Below are 19,335 nucleotides of genomic sequence, written 5' to 3'. Positions count from 1 at the left end.
AAGACAGAACATCCACTTGGCAATTGGCTGAAGATTGTTTGCAAATGCTTTAGCCTTGTCCTTTGCACTGATGTGCTGGTCTCCCCCATCATTGATGTTTGTGGAGCCTCCTTCTCCAGTTAGTTGTTTAATTGTCCATCATCATTCATGACTGGATGTGGTGCTTTGATCTGATCCACTGGTCATGGAATTGCTTAATTCTGTCCACTGCATGCTGCTTCCACTATCAGGCATGTATGTAGGCCTGTGAAGCATGTAACTTCAGCAGGTTGGCACCTCACTTTTAGGAATGCCTAATGCTGCTCCTGACATGCCCTCCCACACTCTTCATTGAACTAGGCTTGATCCTGCCTTGATGGTAATGGTAAAGTGGGGGATATGCCTGGCCATGAGGTTACAGATTGTGTTTGAGTACAATTCTGCTGCTGCTGATGGCCCACAGTGCCTCATGGATGCCCAGTCTTGAGTTGCTAGATCTGTTCAAAATCTACCCCATTTAGCACAGCAGTAGTGCTATACAACCTGATGAGGGCATCTCGGTGTGAAGGTGGGACATCATCTCCACAAGGACAGTGCAGTAGTCCCTTCTACCAGTACTTTCATTGACAGATGCATTTGCAATAGGCCGGTTCGTGAGGATAGGTCAAGTAGATTTTTCCCTCTTGTTGTTTCCATCACCCCAGCCCAGCATCTGTCCTTCAGGACTCAGTCAGTATTGATGTTATCGAGCCACCCTTGGGTGAGGGACATTGAACTCCCCCAACCCAAGTACATTTTGTGCCCTTGCTTCAGTGCTTCCTTCAAGTGATATTCAACATGGAGGAGCACTAATTCATCAGCTGAAGGAGGGCAGTACGTGATAATCAGCAGGAAGTTTCCTTGCTCATGTTTGACCTGATGCCACGAAACTTCATGGGGTCCAGAGTCGATGTTGAGGACTCACAGGGCAACTCTCCCCTGACTGTATACCACTGTGCCACCACCTCTGTTGGGCTGTCCTGCCCGTGGGACAAGACATACCCTGGGATGGTGATGGTGGTGTCTGGGACATTATCTGTATTACTTGGTAAGTATGACTATGAGAAGGGACTTGGCTGAGGTGGGCTGGACAGCACTGCTGGAGGATAAAACAGTGGAAAACCAGTGGGAAGCACTAAAAAGCGAGATCCTAATTGTACAAAGTAGACATGTCCCCTACAAAAATAAGAGTGTTACTGCCAAATCTAGACCTCCCTGGCTGTCTAGAGGAATACAGGGGAAGATCAAACAGAAAAAGAAAGTGTATGATAGGCACAAAGAACTAAGCACTGCAGATAGCCTAGATCAATATAGGAAGTCCAGGGATGAAGTAAAAGAAATAAGGGGCAGAATTTTGCCCTTGATGGGCGAGTGGGCCCCACTGGCTCGGCAGCGGGTGGACAGCTGACCTTAGCCACTGAAACGGGACCCGCCGCCATTTTGAGTGGGCGGGCCAATTAAGGCCCACCCAGTGGCATCCCCGACAGGAGGTGCAATGCGCTATGCATTTCCTGTTCTGGGGGGGAGGAGGGAATCCCCATCTGTCAAAGCGCGCTCTTTCACACATGCACACGACAGAGCACAATGCTCCTGGCTCAGGGAGATTAGTGACAGTGGAAAAAACTTTAAAAATAGAAACATTAAAAAATTATTAACATGATGTGACAATGTCACACGAGATGGGACATGTTAATAAGAAACACATAAACTTTATTAATTTTTTGCAATATGGTCATGAAACTTCATCCCGCCAGTGGGTGAAGTTTCCTGAATAATCTGGAGCCCGCTGGGACTCCTGGCCAGCTCGCCAGCCTTAAGCTTGGACGGGCAGGTCTTTACTTACTTTAATTAGCCTGTTAATGGCCTCAATTGGCCATTGACAGGTCAGCAGGTGGACAGCTGATTTCGCTGTCCACCCACCCTCCTGAAGATTTAAAGGGACTGGGATGACGTCAGGGATTCCTCCCAACCTCATCTCGCGTCATTTTCCCCTCAGTGACTGGGCCCCACCCCCAAATCACCGAGGGGAAAATCCTGGCCAAGGAAATCAAAGAGAGAGCATGAAAAGAGATTAGCAAGTAAAGTTAAAGATAACCCAAAGATGTTTTACCAATACATTAAAGCTAAAAGATTAGTTAAGGAAAAAGTGGGACCTATCAGAGATGAAGATAGAAACTTGTGTGTAGATGCAGAGGCTGTGGGAAGGGTTTTGAATGAATATTTTGTCTCCATGTTTACAAAGGAAAGGGAGGATGTAGATATAGTAGTCCAGGAGGAACACTGTGAGATATTGGACGGGAATGTCATAAAGAGAGAGGAAGTACTCGAAGGGTTGAAATCCTTGAAAGTTGATAAGTCACCAGGGCCAGATGGATTGTTTCCGAGGCTGCTGAAAGAAGTCAGGGAGGAGATAGCAGATGCTCTGAGGATGATTTTCCAATCTTCATTAGATACAGGGGAGGTACCGAAGGACTGGAGAAATGCAAACGTAGTTCCATTGTTTAAAAAGGGATCAAAGGAAATGCCAAACAATCATAGGCCAGTTAGTCTTACATCAGTGGTGAGCAAATTAGTAGAATCAATCCTGAGAGATAGGATTAACTGTCATGTGGAAATGCATGGACTAGTCAGGGATGGTCAGCATGGACTTGTTAAAGGAAGGTCTTGCCTCACAAATTTGATTGAATTCTTTGAGGAAGCGACAAGAAGGGTTGATGAAGGTAGTGCAGTGGATGTTGTGTACATGGAATTTAGCAAGGGATTTGACAAGGCAGATTGGTCAGGAAAGTAAAAGCCCATGGGATTCAGGGTAATGTGGCAAACTGGATAAAAGGTTAGCTTTGTAACAGGAAACAAAGGGTAATGGTCAATGGATGCCCTTGTGAATGGAAAGTTGTCTCAAGTGGTGTTCCACAGGGCTCAGTGTTGGGACTCTTGCTGTGTGTGTTATATATTAATGATTTGGACGTGAAGGAGGGGTGCACAATTGAGAAATTTGCAGATGACACAAAGATTGGCCGAGTAGTGGATAGTGTAGAGGATAGTCATAATCTCCAAAACGATATAGATGGGTTGGTGGAGTGGGCGGTAAAGTGGCAGATGGATTTTAACATAGAGAACTGTGAGGTCATACATTTAGGGAGGTCAAACACTTACAGGGATTACAAAATAAATGGGAATATACTAAGAGGGGTAGATGAAGTGAGAGATCTTGGCGTACAAGTACACAGGTCCCTGAAGGCAGCAGTTCAAGTAGACAAGGTTGTAAAGAAGGCATATGGAATGCTCTCCTTCATTGGCAGGTATAGAATATAAAAGTAAGGATATAATATTGAAATTGTATAAAACACTGGTGAGGCCACAACTGGAGTATTGTGTGCAGTTCTGGTCACCACATTACAGGAAGCTCTGATAAGTAATGGCTCTGGAGAGAGTGCAGAGGAGGTTTACAGGAATGTTGCCAGGGTTAGAAAAGTGTAGCTACGAGGAGAGATTGGATAGGTTGGGGTTATTTTCCTTAGAACAAAGAAGGCTGAGAGATGACCTGATTGAGGTGTACAAAATTATGAGGGGAATAGAGTGGATAGGATAAAATTGTTTCCCTTGGTGGAGAATTCTAGAACCAGGGGACATAGATTCAGGATAAGTGGCGGAAGGTGTAGGGGGGACATGAGGAAGAACTTTTTTACACAGAGGGTAGTGAGTGTCTGGAATTCGCTGCCCAAGTTGGTGGTAGAGGCAGAAACTTTAAACTCTTTTAAAAAGCACCTGGATCTGCACCTTAAGTGCTGTAAACTGCAGGGCTATGGGCTGGGTGCGGGAAGTTGGGATTAGAAAGGGCACCTGGGTGTCCTCGGGCTGGCATGGACAAGGTGGGCCGAATGGCCTCCTCCTGTGCTGTAACTTTTCTATGGTTTTATGGTTCAGGCTGTAGCTTGACTATATGTGGGACAGCTCTCCCAATTTTAGCACATGTTAGTCGGGAGGACTTTGCAGAATTGATTGTGTTGGATGTGCTGTTGTCATGTCCAGTACCCAGGTCAATGCTGGAAGGTCCATCCAGTTTTATTCTTATTCAATGTTTCTGATTATCTGATGCCACTGAGAGGTTTGCTAGGATTTCAGAGGGAAGTTAAGAGTCAACCACATTGCTGTGGGTCTGTTGTCAAATGTAGGCCAAACCAGGTAAGGACGACAGATTTCTTTCCCCAAAGGACACTAGTGAAGCAGTTGGGTTTTTATGACAATCCAGTAATTTCATGACCACAATTACTGATTCTAGTTTTTTTGATCACAGATTTATTTAAATTTAAATTCCCCTGCTGCTACTGCGGTGGGATTTGATCTCATGTGTCTGGATCATTAGCCCAGGCCTCTGGGTTGCTGGTTCCATAACATTCCCATTATGTTACCATCCCCTATAAACCAATTTATAAATAACTCAGTGGCCAGGCCTACATTTCATTGGGCAGAATGAATTCTGGGACGGGCAGCGTCATGGCAGTGTGTGTGTGTCAGTGTGTGTGTCAGTGTGTGTATCAGTGTGTGTATCAGTGTGTGTGTCAGTGTGTGTGTGTATGTGTCTCAGTGTGTGTGTCTGTGTGTGTGTCAGTGTGTGTGTGTGTCAGTGTGTGTATCAGTGTGTGTGTGTCAGTGTGTGTGTGTCAGTGTGTGTATCAGTGTGTGTGTATCAGTGTGTGTGTCAGTGTGTGTGTGTATGTGTCTCAGTGTGTGTGTCTGTGTGTGTGTCAGTGTGTGTGTGTCAGTGTGTGTGTCTGTGTGTGTGTCAGTGTGTGTGTGTCAGTGTGTGTATCAGTGTGTGTGTATCAGTGTGTGTGTCAGTGTGTGTGTGTATGTGTCTCAGTGTGTGTGTCTGTGTGTGTGTCAGTGTGTGTGTGTCAGTGTGTGTATCAGTGTGTGTGTGTATGTGTCTCAGTGTGTGTGTCTGTGTGTGTGTCAGTGTGTGTGTGTCTGTGTGTGTGTGTCAGTGTATGTATCAGTGTGTGTGTCAGTGTGTGTGTGTATGTGTCTCAGTGTGTGTGTCTGTGTGTGTGTCAGTGTGTGTGTGTCAGTGTGTGTATCAGTGTGTGTGTGTCAGTGTGTGTGTCAGTGTGTGTGTGTATGTGTCTCAGTGTGTGTGTCAGTGTGTGTGTCAGTGTGTGTGTCAGTGTGTGTATCAGTGTGTGTGTGTATGTGTCTCAGTGTGTGTCTCAGTATGTGTGTCAGTGTGTGTGTCAGTGTGTGTCAGTGTGTGTATCAGTGTGTGTTTCAGTGTGTGTGTCAGTGTGTGTGTGTCAGTGTGTGTGTCAGTGTGTGTGTGTATGTGTCTCAGTGTGTGTGTCTGTGTGTGTGTCAGTGTGTGTGTCTGTGTGTGTGTCAGTGTGTGTGTGTCAGTGTGTGTGTCAGTGTGTGTGTGTATGTGTCTCAGTGTGTGTGTCAGTGTGTGTGTCAGTGTGTGTGTCAGTGTGTGTGTGTATGTGTCTCAGTGTGTGTCAGTGTGTGTGTCAGTGTGTGTGTCAGTGTGTGTGTGTATGTGTCTCAGTGTGTGTGTCAGTGTGTGTGTGTGTCAGTGTGTGTGTGTGTCAGTGTGTGTATCAGTGTGTGTATCAGTGTGTGTGACAGTGTGTGTATCAGTGTGTGTGTCAGTGTGTGTATCAGTGTGTGTGTCAGTGTGTGTGTCAGTGTGTGTGTGTCAGTGTGTGTATCAGTGTGTGTGTCAGTGTGTGTCTCAGTGTGTGTATCAGTGTGTGTGTGTCAGTGTGTGTGTGTATGTGTCTCAGTGTGTGTCTGTGTGTGTGTCAGTGTGTGTGTGTGTCAGTGTGTGTATCAGTGTGTGTGTCAGTGTGTGTGTGTATGTGTCTCAGTGAGTGTCTCAGTGTGTGTGTCAGTGTGTGTGTCAGTGTGTGTGTCTGTGTGTGTGTGTATGTGTCTCAGTGTGTGTTTGTGTGTGTATCAGTGTGTGTGTGTGTCAGTGTGTGTGTCAGTGTGTGTGTGTATGTGTCTCAGTGTGTGTCTGTGTGTGTGTCAGTGTGTGTGTGTCAGTATGTGTGTCAGTGTGTGTGTGTGTGTGTCAGTGTGTGTGTCTGTGTGTGTGTGTCAGTGTGAGTGTCTCAGTATATGTGTCAGTGTGTGTATCAGTGTGTGTGTTACTGTGTGTGTGTCAGTGTGTGTGTCTGTGTGTGTGTGTATGTGTGTGTGTCAGTGTGTGTGTGTGTGTGTGTCTGTGTGTGTGTCAGTGTGTGTGTGTATGTGTCTCAGTGAGTGTCTCAGTGTGTGTGTCAGTGTGTGTGTGTATGTGTCTCAGTGAGTGTCTCAGTATGTGTGTCAGTGTGTGTCTCAGTGTGTGTGTCAGTGTGTGTGTGTCAGTGTGTGTCTCAGTGTGTGTGTCAGTGTGTGTATCAGTGTGTGTGTGTCAGTGTGTGTGTCTGTGTGTGTGTGTGTCAGTGTGTGTGTGTGTATGTGTCTCAGTGAGTGTCTCAGTATGTGTGTCAGTGTGTGTATCAGCGTGTGTGTCTGTGTGTGTGTGTGTCAGTGTGTGTGTGTATGTGTCTCAGTGAGTGTCTCAGTGTGTGTATCAGTGTGTGTGTGTATCAGTGTGTGTGTGTATGTGTCTCAGTGAGTGTCTCAGTATGTGTGTCAGTGTGTGTGTCAGTGTGTGTGTGTCAGTGTGTGTGTGTCAGTGTGTGTGTGTATGTGTCTCAGTGAGTGTCTCAGTATGTGTGTCAGTGTGTGTATCAGTGTGTGTGTCAGTGTGTGTGTGTGTCAGTGTGTGTGTGTATGTGTCTCAGTGAGTGTCTCAGTATGTGTGTCAGTGTGTGTATCAGTGTGTGTGTCAGTGTGTGTGTGTATGTGTCTCAGTGAGTGTCTCAGTGTGTGTGTCAGTGTGTGTATCAGTGTGTGTGACAGTGTGTGTGTGTATGTGTCTCAGTGAGTGTCTCAGTATGTGTGTCAGTGTGTGTATCAGTGTGTGTGTGTATGTGTCTCAGTGAGTGTCTCAGTATGTGTGTCAGTGTGTGTATCAGTGTGTGTGTATGTGTGTGTGTGTATGTGTCTCAGTGAGTGTCTCAGTGTGTGTATCAGTGTGTGTGTCAGTGTGTGTGTGTATGTGTCTCAGTGAGTGTCTCAGTATGTGTGTCAGTGTGTGTATCAGTGTGTGTGTCTGTGCGTGTGTGTATGTGTCTCAGTGAGTGTCTCAGTGTGTGTATCAGTGTGTGTGTCTGTGTGTGTGTGTATGTGTCTCAGTGAGTGTCTCAGTGTGTGTATCAGTGTGCATGTCAGTGTGTGTCAGTGTGTGTGTGTATGTCTCAGTGAGTGTCTCAGTATGTGTGTCAGTGTGTGTATCAGTGTGTGTCTCAGAGTGTGTGTATGTGTCTCAGAGTGTGTGTGTGTGTGTGTCAGTGTGTGTGTCAGTGTGTGTGTTAGCATGTGTGTCAAAGTGTGGGTCAGTGTGCATGTGTGCATTTGTCTCAGTGTGTGTCAGTGTGTGTGTGTCAGTGTGTGTATCAGTGTGTGTGTCTGTATGTGTGTCTCAGAGTGTGTTTGTGTGTTCAGTGTGTGTGTGTGTGTGTGTCTCAGTGAGTGTCTCAGTATGTGTGTCAGTATGTGTGTCAGTGTGTGTATCAGTGTGTGTGTCTGTGTGTGTGTGTATGTGTCTCAGTGAGTGTCTCAGTGTGTGTATCAGTGTGCATGTCAGTGTGTGTGTGTATGTCTCAGTGAGTGTCTCAGTATGTATGTCAGTGTGTGTATCAGTGTGTGTGTGTCAGTGTGTGTGTCAGTGTGTGTCTCAGAGTGTGTGTATGTGTCTCAGAGTGTGTGTGTGTGTGTGTCAGTGTGTGTGTCAGTGTGTGTGTTAGCATGTGTGTCAAAGTGTGGGTCAGTGTGCATGTGTGCGTTTGTCTCAGTGTGTGTCAGTGTGTGTGTGTCAGTGTGTGTATCAGTGTGTGTATGTGTGTGTGTGTATGTGTCTCAGTGAGTGTCTCAGTATGTGTGTCAGTATGTGTGTCAGTGTGTGTGTCTGTGTGTGTGTGTATGTGTCTCAGTGAGTGTCTCAGTATGTGTGTCAGTGTGTGTATCAGTGTGTGTGTCTGTGTGTGTCAGTATGTGTCTCAGTGAGTGTCTCAGTGTGTGTATCAGTGTGTGTGTCTGTGTGTGTGTGTATGTGTCTCAGTGAGTGTCTCAGTGTGTGTATCAGTGTGTGTGTCTGTGTGTGTGTGTATGTGTCTCAGTGAGTGTCTCAGTGTGTGTATCAGTGTGTGTGTGTCAGTGTGTGTGTGTATGTGTCTCAGTGAGTGTCTCAGTATGTGTGTCAGTGTGTGTATCAGTGTGTGTGTCTGTGTGTGTGTGTATGTGTCTCAGTGAGTGTCTCAGTGTGTGTATCAGTGTGTGTGTCTGTGTGTGTGTGTATGTGTCTCAGTGAGTGTCTCAGTGTGTGTGTCAGTGTGTGTATCAGTGTGTGTGTCTGTGTGTGTGTGTATGTGTCTCAGTGAGTGTCTCAGTATGTGTGTCAGTGTGTGTATCAGTGTGTGTGTCTGTGTGTGTGTGTGTCAGTGTGTGTGTGTATGTGTCTCAGTGAGTGTCTCAGTATGTGTGTCAGTGTGTGTATCAGTGTGTGTGTCAGTGTGTGTGTGTATGTGTCTCAGTGAGTGTCTCAGTATGTGTGTCAGTGTGTGTATCAGTGTGTGTGTCTGTGTGTGTGTGTATGTGTCTCAGTGAGTGTCTCAGTATGTGTGTCAGTGTGTGTATCAGTGTGTGTGTCTGTGTGTGTGTGTATGTGTCTCAGTGAGTGTCTCAGTATGTGTGTCAGTGTGTGTATCAGTGTGTGTGTCTGTGTGTGTGTGTGTCAGTGTGTGTGTGTATGTGTCTCAGTGAGTGTCTCAGTATGTGTGTCAGTGTGTGTATCAGTGTGTGTGTCTGTGTGTGTGTGTGTCAGTGTGTGTGTGTATGTGTCTCAGTGAGTGTCTCAGTATGTGTGTCAGTGTGTGTATCAGTGTGTGTGTCTGTGTGTGTATGTGTCTCAGTGAGTGTGTCAGTGTGTGTATCAGTGTGTGTGTCTGTGTGTGTGTGTATGTGTCTCAGTGAGTGTCTCAGTATGTGTGTCAGTGTGTGTGTGTCAGTGTGTGTATCAGTGTGTGTGTCTGTGTGTGTGTGTCAGTGTGTGTGTGTATGTGTCTCAGTGAGTGTCTCAGTATGTGTGTCAGTGTGTGTATCAGTGTGTGTGTCTGTGTGTGTGTGTCAGTGTGTGTGTGTATGTGTCTCAGTGAGTGTCTCAGTATGTGTGTCAGTGTGTGTATCAGTGTGTGTGTCAGTGTGTGTGTGTATGTGTCTCAGTGAGTGTCTCAGTATGTGTGTCAGTGTGTGTATCAGTGTGTGTGTCTGTGTGTGTGTGTATGTGTCTCAGTGAGTGTCTCAGTATGTGTGTCAGTGTGTGTATCAGTGTGTGTGTCTGTGTGTGTGTGTATGTGTCTCAGTGAGTGTCTCAGTATGTGTGTCAGTGTGTGTATCAGTGTGTTTGTCTGTGTGTGTGTGTATGTGTCTCAGTGAGTGTCTCAGTATGTGTGTCAGTGTGTGTATCAGTGTGTGTGTCTGTGTGTGTGTGTATGTGTCTCAGTGAGTGTCTCAGTATGTGTGTCAGTGTGTGTATCAGTGTGTGTGTCAGTGTGTGTGTGTATGTGTCTCAGTGAGTGTCTCAGTATGTGTGTCAGTGTGTGTATCAGTGTGTGTGTCTGTGTGTGTGTGTGTCAGTGTGTGTGTGTATGTGTCTCAGTGAGTGTCTCAGTATGTGTGTCAGTGTGTGTATCAGTGTGTGTGTCAGTGTGTGTGTGTATGTGTCTCAGTGAGTGTCTCAGTATGTGTGTCAGTGTGTGTATCAGTGTGTGTGTCTGTGTGTGTGTGTATGTGTCTCAGTGAGTGTCTCAGTATGTGTGTCAGTGTGTGTATCAGTGTGTGTGTCTGTGTGTGTGTGTATGTGTCTCAGTGAGTGTCTCAGTATGTGTGTCAGTGTGTGTATCAGTGTGTGTGTCTGTGTGTGTGTGTGTCAGTGTGTGTGTGTATGTGTCTCAGTGAGTGTCTCAGTATGTGTGTCAGTGTGTGTATCAGTGTGTGTGTCTGTGTGTGTGTGTGTCAGTGTGTGTGTGTATGTGTCTCAGTGAGTGTCTCAGTATGTGTGTCAGTGTGTGTATCAGTGTGTGTGTCTGTGTGTGTATGTGTCTCAGTGAGTGTGTCAGTGTGTGTATCAGTGTGTGTGTCTGTGTGTGTGTGTATGTGTCTCAGTGAGTGTCTCAGTATGTGTGTCAGTGTGTGTGTGTCAGTGTGTGTATCAGTGTGTGTGTCTGTGTGTGTGTGTCAGTGTGTGTGTGTATGTGTCTCAGTGAGTGTCTCAGTATGTGTGTCAGTGTGTGTATCAGTGTGTGTGTCTGTGTGTGTGTGTCAGTGTGTGTGTGTATGTGTCTCAGTGAGTGTCTCAGTATGTGTGTCAGTGTGTGTATCAGTGTGTGTGTCTGTGTGTGTGTGTATGTGTCTCAGTGAGTGTCTCAGTGTGTGTGTCAGTGTGTGTATCAGTGTGTGTGTCTGTGTGTGTGTGTATGTGTCTCAGTGAGTGTCTCAGTATGTGTGTCAGTGTGTGTATCAGTGTGTGTGTCTGTGTGTGTGTGTATGTGTCTCAGTGAGTGTCTCAGTATGTGTGTCAGTGTGTGTATCAGTGTGTGTGTCAGTGTGTGTGTGTATGTGTCTCAGTGAGTGTCTCAGTATGTGTGTCAGTGTGTGTATCAGTGTGTGTGTCTGTGTGTGTGTGTATGTGTCTCAGTGAGTGTGTCAGTGTGTGTATCAGTGTGTGTGTCTGTGTGTGTGTGTATGTGTCTCAGTGAGTGTCTCAGTGTGTGTATCAGTGTGTGTGTCTGTGTGTGTGTGTATGTGTCTCAGTGAGTGTCTCAGTGTGTGCATCAGTGTGCATGTCAGTGTGTGTGTGTATGTCTCAGTGAGTGTCTCAGTATGTGTGTCAGTGTGTGTATCAGTGTGTGTGTGTCAGTGTGTGTGTCAGTGTGTGTCTCAGAGTGTGTGTATGTGTCTCAGAGTGTGTGTGTGTGTGTGTGTCAGTGTGTGTGTCAGTGTGTGTGTTAGCATGTGTGTCAAAGTGTCTTTCAGTGTGCATGTGTGCATTTGTCTCAGTGTGTGTCAGTGTGTGTGTGTCAGTGTGTGTATCAGTGTGTGTATGTGTGTCTCAGAGTGTGTTTGTGTGTTCAGTGTGTGTGTGTGTGTGTCTCAGTGAGTGTCTCAGTATGTGTGTCAGTATGTGTGTCAGTGTGTGTATCAGTGTGTGTGTCTGTATGTGTGTGTATGTGTCTCAGTGAGTGTCTCAGTGTGTGTATCAGTGTGCATGTCAGTGTGTGTGTGTATGTCTCAGTGAGTGTCTCAGTATGTGTGTCAGTGTGTGTATCAGTGTGTGTGTGTCAGTGTGTGTGTCAGTGTGTGTCTCAGAGTGTGTGTATGTGTCTCAGAGTGTGTGTGTGTGTGTGTCAGTGTGTGTGTCAGTGTGTGTGTTAGCATGTGTGTCAAAGTGTGGGTCAGTGTGCATGTGTGCGTTTGTCTCAGTGTGTGTCAGTGTGTGTGTGTCAGTGTGTGTATCAGTGTGTGTATGTGTGTCTCAGAGTGTGTTTGTGTGTTCAGTGTGTGTGTGTGTGTGTCTCAGTGAGTGTCTCAGTATGTGTGTCAGTGTGTGTATCAGTGTGTGTGTCTGTGTGTGTGTGTATGTGTCTCAGTGAGTGTCTCAGTATGTGTGTCAGTATGTGTGTCAGTGTGTGTGTCTGTGTGTGTGTGTATGTGTCTCAGTGAGTGTCTCAGTATGTGTGTCAGTGTGTGTATCAGTGTGTGTGTCTGTGTGTGTGTGTGTCAGTATGTGTCTCAGTGAGTGTCTCAGTGTGTGTATCAGTGTGTGTGTCTGTGTGTGTGTGTATGTGTCTCAGTGAGTGTCTCAGTGTGTGTGTCAGTGTGTGTATCAGTGTGTGTGTGCGTGTGTGTGTCAGTGTGTGTGTCAGTGTGTGTCTCAGAGTGTGTGTATGTGTCTCAGAGTGTGTGTGTGTGTGTGTGTCAGTGTGTGTATCAGTGTGTGTATGTGTGTCTCAGAGTGTGTTTGTGTGTTCAGTGTGTGTGTGTATGTGTCTCAGTGAGTATCTCAGTGTGTGTATCAGTGTGCATGTCAGTGTGTGTGTGTATGTCTCAGTGAGTGTCTCAGTATGTGTGTCAGTGTGTGTATCAGTGTGTGTGTGTGTGTGTGTGTGTGACAGTGTGTGTGTCAGTGTGTGTGTATGTGTCTCAGAGTGTGTGTGTGTGTGTGTCAGTGTGTGTGTTAGCATGTGTGTCAAAGTGTGGGTCAGTGTGCATGTGTGTCAGTGTGTGTATCAGTGTGTGTATGTGTGTCTCAGAGTGTGTTTGTGTGTTCAGTGTGTGTGTGTGTCTCAGTGAGTGTCTCAGTATGTGTGTCAGTATGTGTGTCAGTGTGTGTGTCTGTGTGTGTGTGTCAGTGTGTGTGTGTATGTGTCTCAGTGAGTGTCTCAGTATGTGTGTCAGTGTGTGTATCAGTGTGTGTGTCTGTGTGTGTGTGTGTCAGTGTGTGTCTCAGAGTGTGTGTATGTGTCTCAGAGTGTGTGTGTGTGTCAGTGTGTGTGTTAGCATGTGTGTCAAAGTGTGGGTCAGTGTGCATGTGTGTGTTTGTCTCAGTGTGTGTCAGTGTGTGTGTGTCAGTGTGTGTATCAGTGTGTGTGTCTGTGTGTGTGTGTCAGTGTGTGTGTGTATGTGTCTCAGTGAGTGTCTCAGTATGTGTGTCAGTGTGTGTATCAGTGTGTGTATGTGTGTCTCAGAGTGTGTTTGTGTGTCACTGTGTGTGTGTATGTGTCTCAGTGAGTGTCTCAGTATGTGTGTCAGTGTGTGTATCAGTGTGTGTGTCTGTGTGTGTGTGTCAGTGTGTGTGTGTGTGTCAGTGCGTGTCTCAGTGTGTGTGTGTGTGTGTGAGTGTGTGTCTCATTGTGTGTGTGTGTCTCAGTGTGTGTGTGTCAGTGTGTGTGTCTCAGTGCATGTCAGTGTGTGTGTCAGCATGTGTGTCAAAGTGTGTGTCGGTATGCGTGTGTGCGTTTGTCTCAGTGTGTGTCTGTGTGAGTTTGTTGTGTGTGTATGTCAGTGTGTGTCTTTGATACATAATATACAATTCAAATATATAATATACAACCTTGATATTTAATATCCAATTCTAATATATAACAGACAATTCGGATATATAATATACAACTTTGATACATAATATACAATTCTAATATATAATATACAATTTTGATATATGATAAACAATCCTAATAATGAGACAATAACTCGACTATCATATCCTGAGCTCTCAGGAATCCTGTTTACAGATACTGAGGAAATCTTTCACTTGACTGAGTAACATTCCGAACTTCAGAATAGTTGGCCTGGTTTGTGACTGCACTCTGTACAAAGGCAACCTCAGAGCTATTTAGGGTGTTGACTGTGTTAAACACGGACGAGGCAGAACACAGCTTTCAGCATCTACACAGTGTTCCTAATTCCACGGTTCACTGGGCATTCAGTTCCAACCATTCAATTCCAACCATTGCCATTTCCTCCATTATGTATATACTTCAGTTATAGTCTAATCCAACTCTGTAGGATTTGAAAATAAGGGTGTGTAACAGGTTAGAATGAGCCCAGAAAGATTTGAATGAGGATGAGTTTCCCAGGTTTAAGTTGAATGAGGAAGGTCCGAAATGCACCAGCAGCAAATTTCCTCACTCAGGAAATGTCAGTGATAATGTGTATAACCTCACACTCAGGAAATGTCAGTGATAATGTGTATAACCTCACAATCAGGAAATGTCAGTGATAATGTGTGTAACCTCACACTCAGGAAATGTCAGTGATAATGTGTATAACCTCACACTCAGGATAATGATAACCAGTGATAATGTGTATAATCTCACACTCAGGAAATGTCAGTGATAATGTGTATAACCTCACACTCAGGAAATGTCAGTGATAATGTGTATAACCTCACACTCAGGAAATGTCAGTGATAATGTGTATAACCTCACACTCAGGAAATGTCAGTGATAATGTGTATAACCTCACACTCAGGAAATGTCAGTGATAATGTGTGTAACCTCACATTCAGGAAATGTCAGTGATAATGTGTGTAACCTCACACTCAGGATAATGATAACCAGTGATAATGTGTATAACCTCACACTCAGGAAATGTCAGTGATAATGTGTATAACCTCACACTCAGGAAATGTCAGTGATAATGTGTATAACCTCACACTCAGGAAATGTCAGTGATAATGTGTGTAACCTCACACTCAGGATAGTGATAACCAGTGATAATGTGTATAACCTCACACTCAGGAAATGTCAGTGATAATGTGTATAACCTCACACTCAGGAAATGTCAGTGATAATGTGTATAACCTCACACTCAGGAAATGTCACTGATAATGTGTATAACCTCACACTCAGGAAATGTCAATGATAATGTGTATAACCTCACACTCAGGAAATGTCAGTGATAATGTGTATAACCTCACACTCAGGATAATGATAACCAGTGATAATGTGTATAACCTCACACTCAGGAAATGTCAGTGATAATGTGTATAACCTCACACTCAGGAAATGTCAGTGATAATGTGTATAACCTCACACTCAGGAAATGTCAATGATAATGTGTATAACCTCACACTCAGGAAATGTCAGTGATAATGTGTGTAACCTCACACTCAGGAAATGTCAGTGATAATGTGTATAACCTCACACTCAGGAAATGTCAATGATAATGTGTATAACCTCACACTCAGGAAATGTCAATGATAATGTGTATAACCTCACACTCAGGAAATGTCAGTGATAATGTGTGTAACCTCACACTCAGGATAATGATAACCAGTGATAATGTGTATAACCTCACACTCAGGATAATGATAACCAGTGATAATGTGTATAACCTCACACTCAGGAAATGTCAGTGATAATGTGTATAACCTCACACTCAGGAAATGTCAGTGATAATGTGTATAACCTCACACTCAGGAAATGTCAGTGATAATGTGTATAACCTCACACTCAGGAAATGTCAGTGATAATGTGTATAACCTCACACTCAAGATAATGATAACCAGTGATAATGTGTATAACCTCACACTCAGGAAATGTCAGTGATAATGTGTGTAACCTCACACTCAGGAAATGTCAGTGATAATGTGTATAACCTCACACTCAGGAAATGTCAGTGATAATGTGTATAACCTCACACTCAGGAAATGTCAGTGATAATGTGTGTAACCTCACACTCAGGAAATGTCAGTGATAATGTGTGTAACCTCACACTCAGGAAATGTCAGTGATAATGTGTGTAACCTCACACTCAGGATAATGATAACCAGTGATAACGTGTATAACCTCACACTCAGGAAATGCCAGTGATAATGTGTATAACCTCACACTCAGGATAATGATAACCAGTGATAGTGTGTATAACCTCACACTCAGGAAATGTCAGTGATAATGTGTATAACCTCACACTCAGGAAATGTCAGTGATAATGTGTATAACCTCACAATCAGGAAATGTCAGTGGTAATGTGTATAACCTCACACTCAGGAAATGTCAGTGATAATGTGTATAACCTCACACTCAGGAAATGTCAGTGATAATGTGTATAACCTCACACTCAGGAAATGTCAGTGATAATGTGTATAACCTCACACTCAGGAAATGCCAGTGATAATGTGTATAACCTCACACTCAGGATAATGATAACCACTGATAATGTGTATAACCTCACACTCAGGAAATGTCAGTGATAATGTGTATAACCTCACACTCAGGAAATGCCAGTGATAATGTGTATAACCTCACACTCAGGATAATGATAACCACTGATAATGTGTATAACCTCACACTCAGGAAACGTCAGTGATAATGTGTATACAGAAAGAAAATTTAAAGAATTTGGTAATGACAGTAAATAATGGATTCATGAAGAACATCTTGATCATTCAGAAATTGATTGCAGGATAAACTAAAACAAAACCAGAATTACCTGGAAAAACTCAACAGGCCTGGCAGCATCAGTTCTGTTGAAGGGTCATGAGGACTCGAAACGTCAACTCTTTTCTTCTCCGCCGATGCTGCCAGACCTGCTGAGTTTTTCCAGGTAATTCTGTTTTTGTTTTGGATTTCCAGAATCAGCAATTTTTTGTTTCTATATATGCAGGATAACCTTTTGAGTTTTGGCTTTTGGCAGAGAACTAAAGTTGATTGCGGCACTAGCAGGAATTTACATGAAGGAAAACACAGAGGATTGTTTATCAAGACACACAGGTCACTTTGGACACCAGCACTACCCAAGCTTGAGGGGCAGAATGGCCTATTCCTGCTCCTAATTCCTGTGTTTGTATGTTCACATCACTGCAGAAAGGGTCATTCTGATACCTCGCAGGTTGACAATACATTTTATATTTTGAGATTATTTTTGGAACCAAAATTTGAATGTCAATTTTCTGTGATAAATTAAAGGTTGTATCCTGTGATCCCACAGTCCCAACCAGGATGGAGATGATTGGGTAATTTCCCCTGTCAATCACACCTGGGGACCATATTGCTGAAAGTAACTGTATAAACCACTAGTTAAACAGCAGATAGATTACTGTGTAATGTACAGTTCTAGTCACCACATTACAGGGAGGCTGTGATCACACTAGGAAAGGTAGAGAGGAGATTCACAGTGTTGTTGACAGGAATGAAGAATTTTAGTTATAAGGTACGATTGAACAAGCTAAATTTATTTTCTTTGGAACACAGGAAGCCGAGGAGAAATTTAGTTAAAAGGCCTGAATAGAGTGGATGGGAAGGACATTCTTCCCTTAGCAGAGGGGCAGAGATTTAAAGGAATTGGTGGAAGGATTCGAGGGGAGTTGGGAGGAGTTTTATTCACCCAGTTGGAGCTGGGGTTCGGGAACTCAGTGCATGAGAAAGGGTAGCTGTGAGGCAGAAACCCAAATCACGTTTAAAAACTGTATATTTGGATATGCACGTTAGGTGCAGAGTGGTATTGTCACTGGACTGGTAATCCTGAGACCCAGGGTAAATACTGTGGATGCTGGGAATCTGAAACAAAAACAGAAAATGCAGGTCTGACAGCATCTGCAGAGAGAGAAACACAGAGTTAATGTTTCGAGTCCGTAAGAGTCATACAGTCTCAAAGCGTTAACTCTGTTTCTCTCTCCACAGATGCTGTCAGACCTGCTGAGCTTTTCCAGCATTTTCTGTTTTTGTGGTTAATGCTCTGGAGACCTGGGTTCGAATCTCACCATGGCAGATGGTGGAATTTGATTTCAATAAAAATCTGGAATTAAAAATCTGATGATGACCCATGAAACCATTGTCGATTGTCATTAAAACCCATCTGGTTCACTAATGTCCTTTAGGGAAGGAAATCTGCTGCCCTTACCTGGTTTGACCTACATGTGACTCCAGACCCACAGCAACATGGTTGACTCTTAAAATGCCTTCTAAACAAGGGCAATTAGGGATGGGCAATAAATGCTGGCCTAGCCAGCGACACCCACATCCCATGAACGAATAAAAAAAAATAAGGTCTGTACCTCATGACTATGGACCAGGATGTGGAAGGTGCGCTTAGATAGGATATTTTGTTTTTGGCTGGCACAGACAGGATAGGCTGAATGGCCTCCTCTGTGCTGTAAAACTGTCCAAGTAACTGGGATTGATTTTACACAATTTGCATTGTTTAACTATCCTCCCTGCTGGAGAAATAGCCTGCTTTTACCAGGAGACGTTGCTGTAGTCTCAGCCATGAGTTATATTTGCTGTCGTTCCTGGAGATGTTTGAAATAGGCTGATTGCTCTGGGTCTTCCTGTAAGTTCTGTCCTGCTTCTGAGTGATTGCCAAGGCTCATTTCCTAAAATTAAAGTACAACAACAATATGATAATAACAGCTTTGATGTGAGCAGGTGTGGTACATTTTGCCAATTCTGTTAGCCCTTTCCATTAACACTGAAGCCTAGGAAAACTAGGACGTTGCTGCTTAGTGAATAAGAACACCAAACTACCATATCATCTGTGTACATACGTGTGCACTGTACAAAACATGCCTACTTACCCCCATGGAGTCTGAGGGATGCTCTCAGTTCTTCTGTCACATTGTTAATAAATCAGTGACTCAATGATTTGATATTGATGCTTTGTTGTATTTTCACAGTACGGGATAAAAAAGAAAGAGGAAAAGGAAGCAGAAGCAATGGCAGCAATGGAAGCCCAGGCAGAGGGGAGCTTGACACGGCCCAAGAAAGCAATTCCTGCTGGCTGTGGAGATGAAGAGGAGGAAGAGGAAAGTATTCTGGACACTGTCTTAAAATATCTTCCAGGGCCTCTCCAAGATATGTTCAAGAAGTAACACAATTGATTATATGCAAAATACGTTCTGGTTTTGTTGCTAAGTGTAAAACCATTCTCATTATAAAATGAGAATTTATTATTGTCATTCCAGCTAATTATGATTTGACTGCTCACCCCTTCCTGTGTAGTGGCATGGAATCTTCATCGCAACAGAACATCCAGGACAACTTTGTGTAGCAGTCTTGAAATAATCTAATCTGATAAGCCATGTTTATAGTCAAATAAAATCTAGATATTTAATAGTGAAAAGAAGAAACTTGTATCTTTTTATTGATATGTGACATTGCAGGGCTCCAGCCAGCATTGATACCAATATTTGATGTTCATTATACTAGTTAAATAAAGCATCAGGTCACAACACTGGGTCATATCTACAATGCACAGCTAATTTACCCAGCATTAGAACTCAAATTAATCATTACTTACTCTATTAAAATCAACATATGGCAATTTCCCAGTTTTGGATAGAACTTATTAATGAGTTTGAAACCTGGAAATTAAGCTGTGTTATATAATGGTCTGAAGCTTAACACATTTGTATCAAATTCTTTTGCCTGCTATGTTGATGGGGCTTTGACCTATTTCTTTTAAACAGGTTAATGTCCCTAAAAAGCAAAAGAATCTGATGATAGCATGTTAAATATTTGTACCCTAATATTGCATAACTTCAGCTCCAGATTTTAACATTTTATTATGTATTTGTACATTAGAAACCTGTTGGAATCATAAATTGTATTTTCTAAACACTCTTCACAGTTACCTAACACTGTAAAGATGTTAACCAGTGGACAGAGACTTTGTGAATGTAAGCATTAGAGTGTGATATATATCCTGTATAGA

The 19,335-nt window shown here is 43.7% G+C and overlaps 1 protein-coding gene across 1 annotated transcript in view; it reads left to right on the top strand.

The window, feature by feature from the left end:
- Positions 1 to 18,493, top strand: part of LOC121284275 (complexin-1) — a 57,777-nt gene extending 39,284 nt beyond the window's left edge. Inside the window, exon 3 of the mRNA XM_041199624.1 lies at positions 18,299 to 18,493. Coding sequence (XP_041055558.1) covers positions 18,299 to 18,493 — 195 coding nt within the window. The remainder of the gene's footprint in view (positions 1 to 18,298) is intronic.
- The last annotated feature ends 842 nt before the right edge of the window (positions 18,494 to 19,335 follow it).

This window comes from Carcharodon carcharias, chromosome 1, assembly GCF_017639515.1.
Source record: "Carcharodon carcharias isolate sCarCar2 chromosome 1, sCarCar2.pri, whole genome shotgun sequence".
NCBI lineage: Eukaryota > Metazoa > Chordata > Chondrichthyes > Lamniformes > Lamnidae > Carcharodon > Carcharodon carcharias.
The sequence above is the reverse complement of the archived record's forward strand: the minus strand, read 5'-3'. Positions and strand labels throughout refer to the sequence as shown.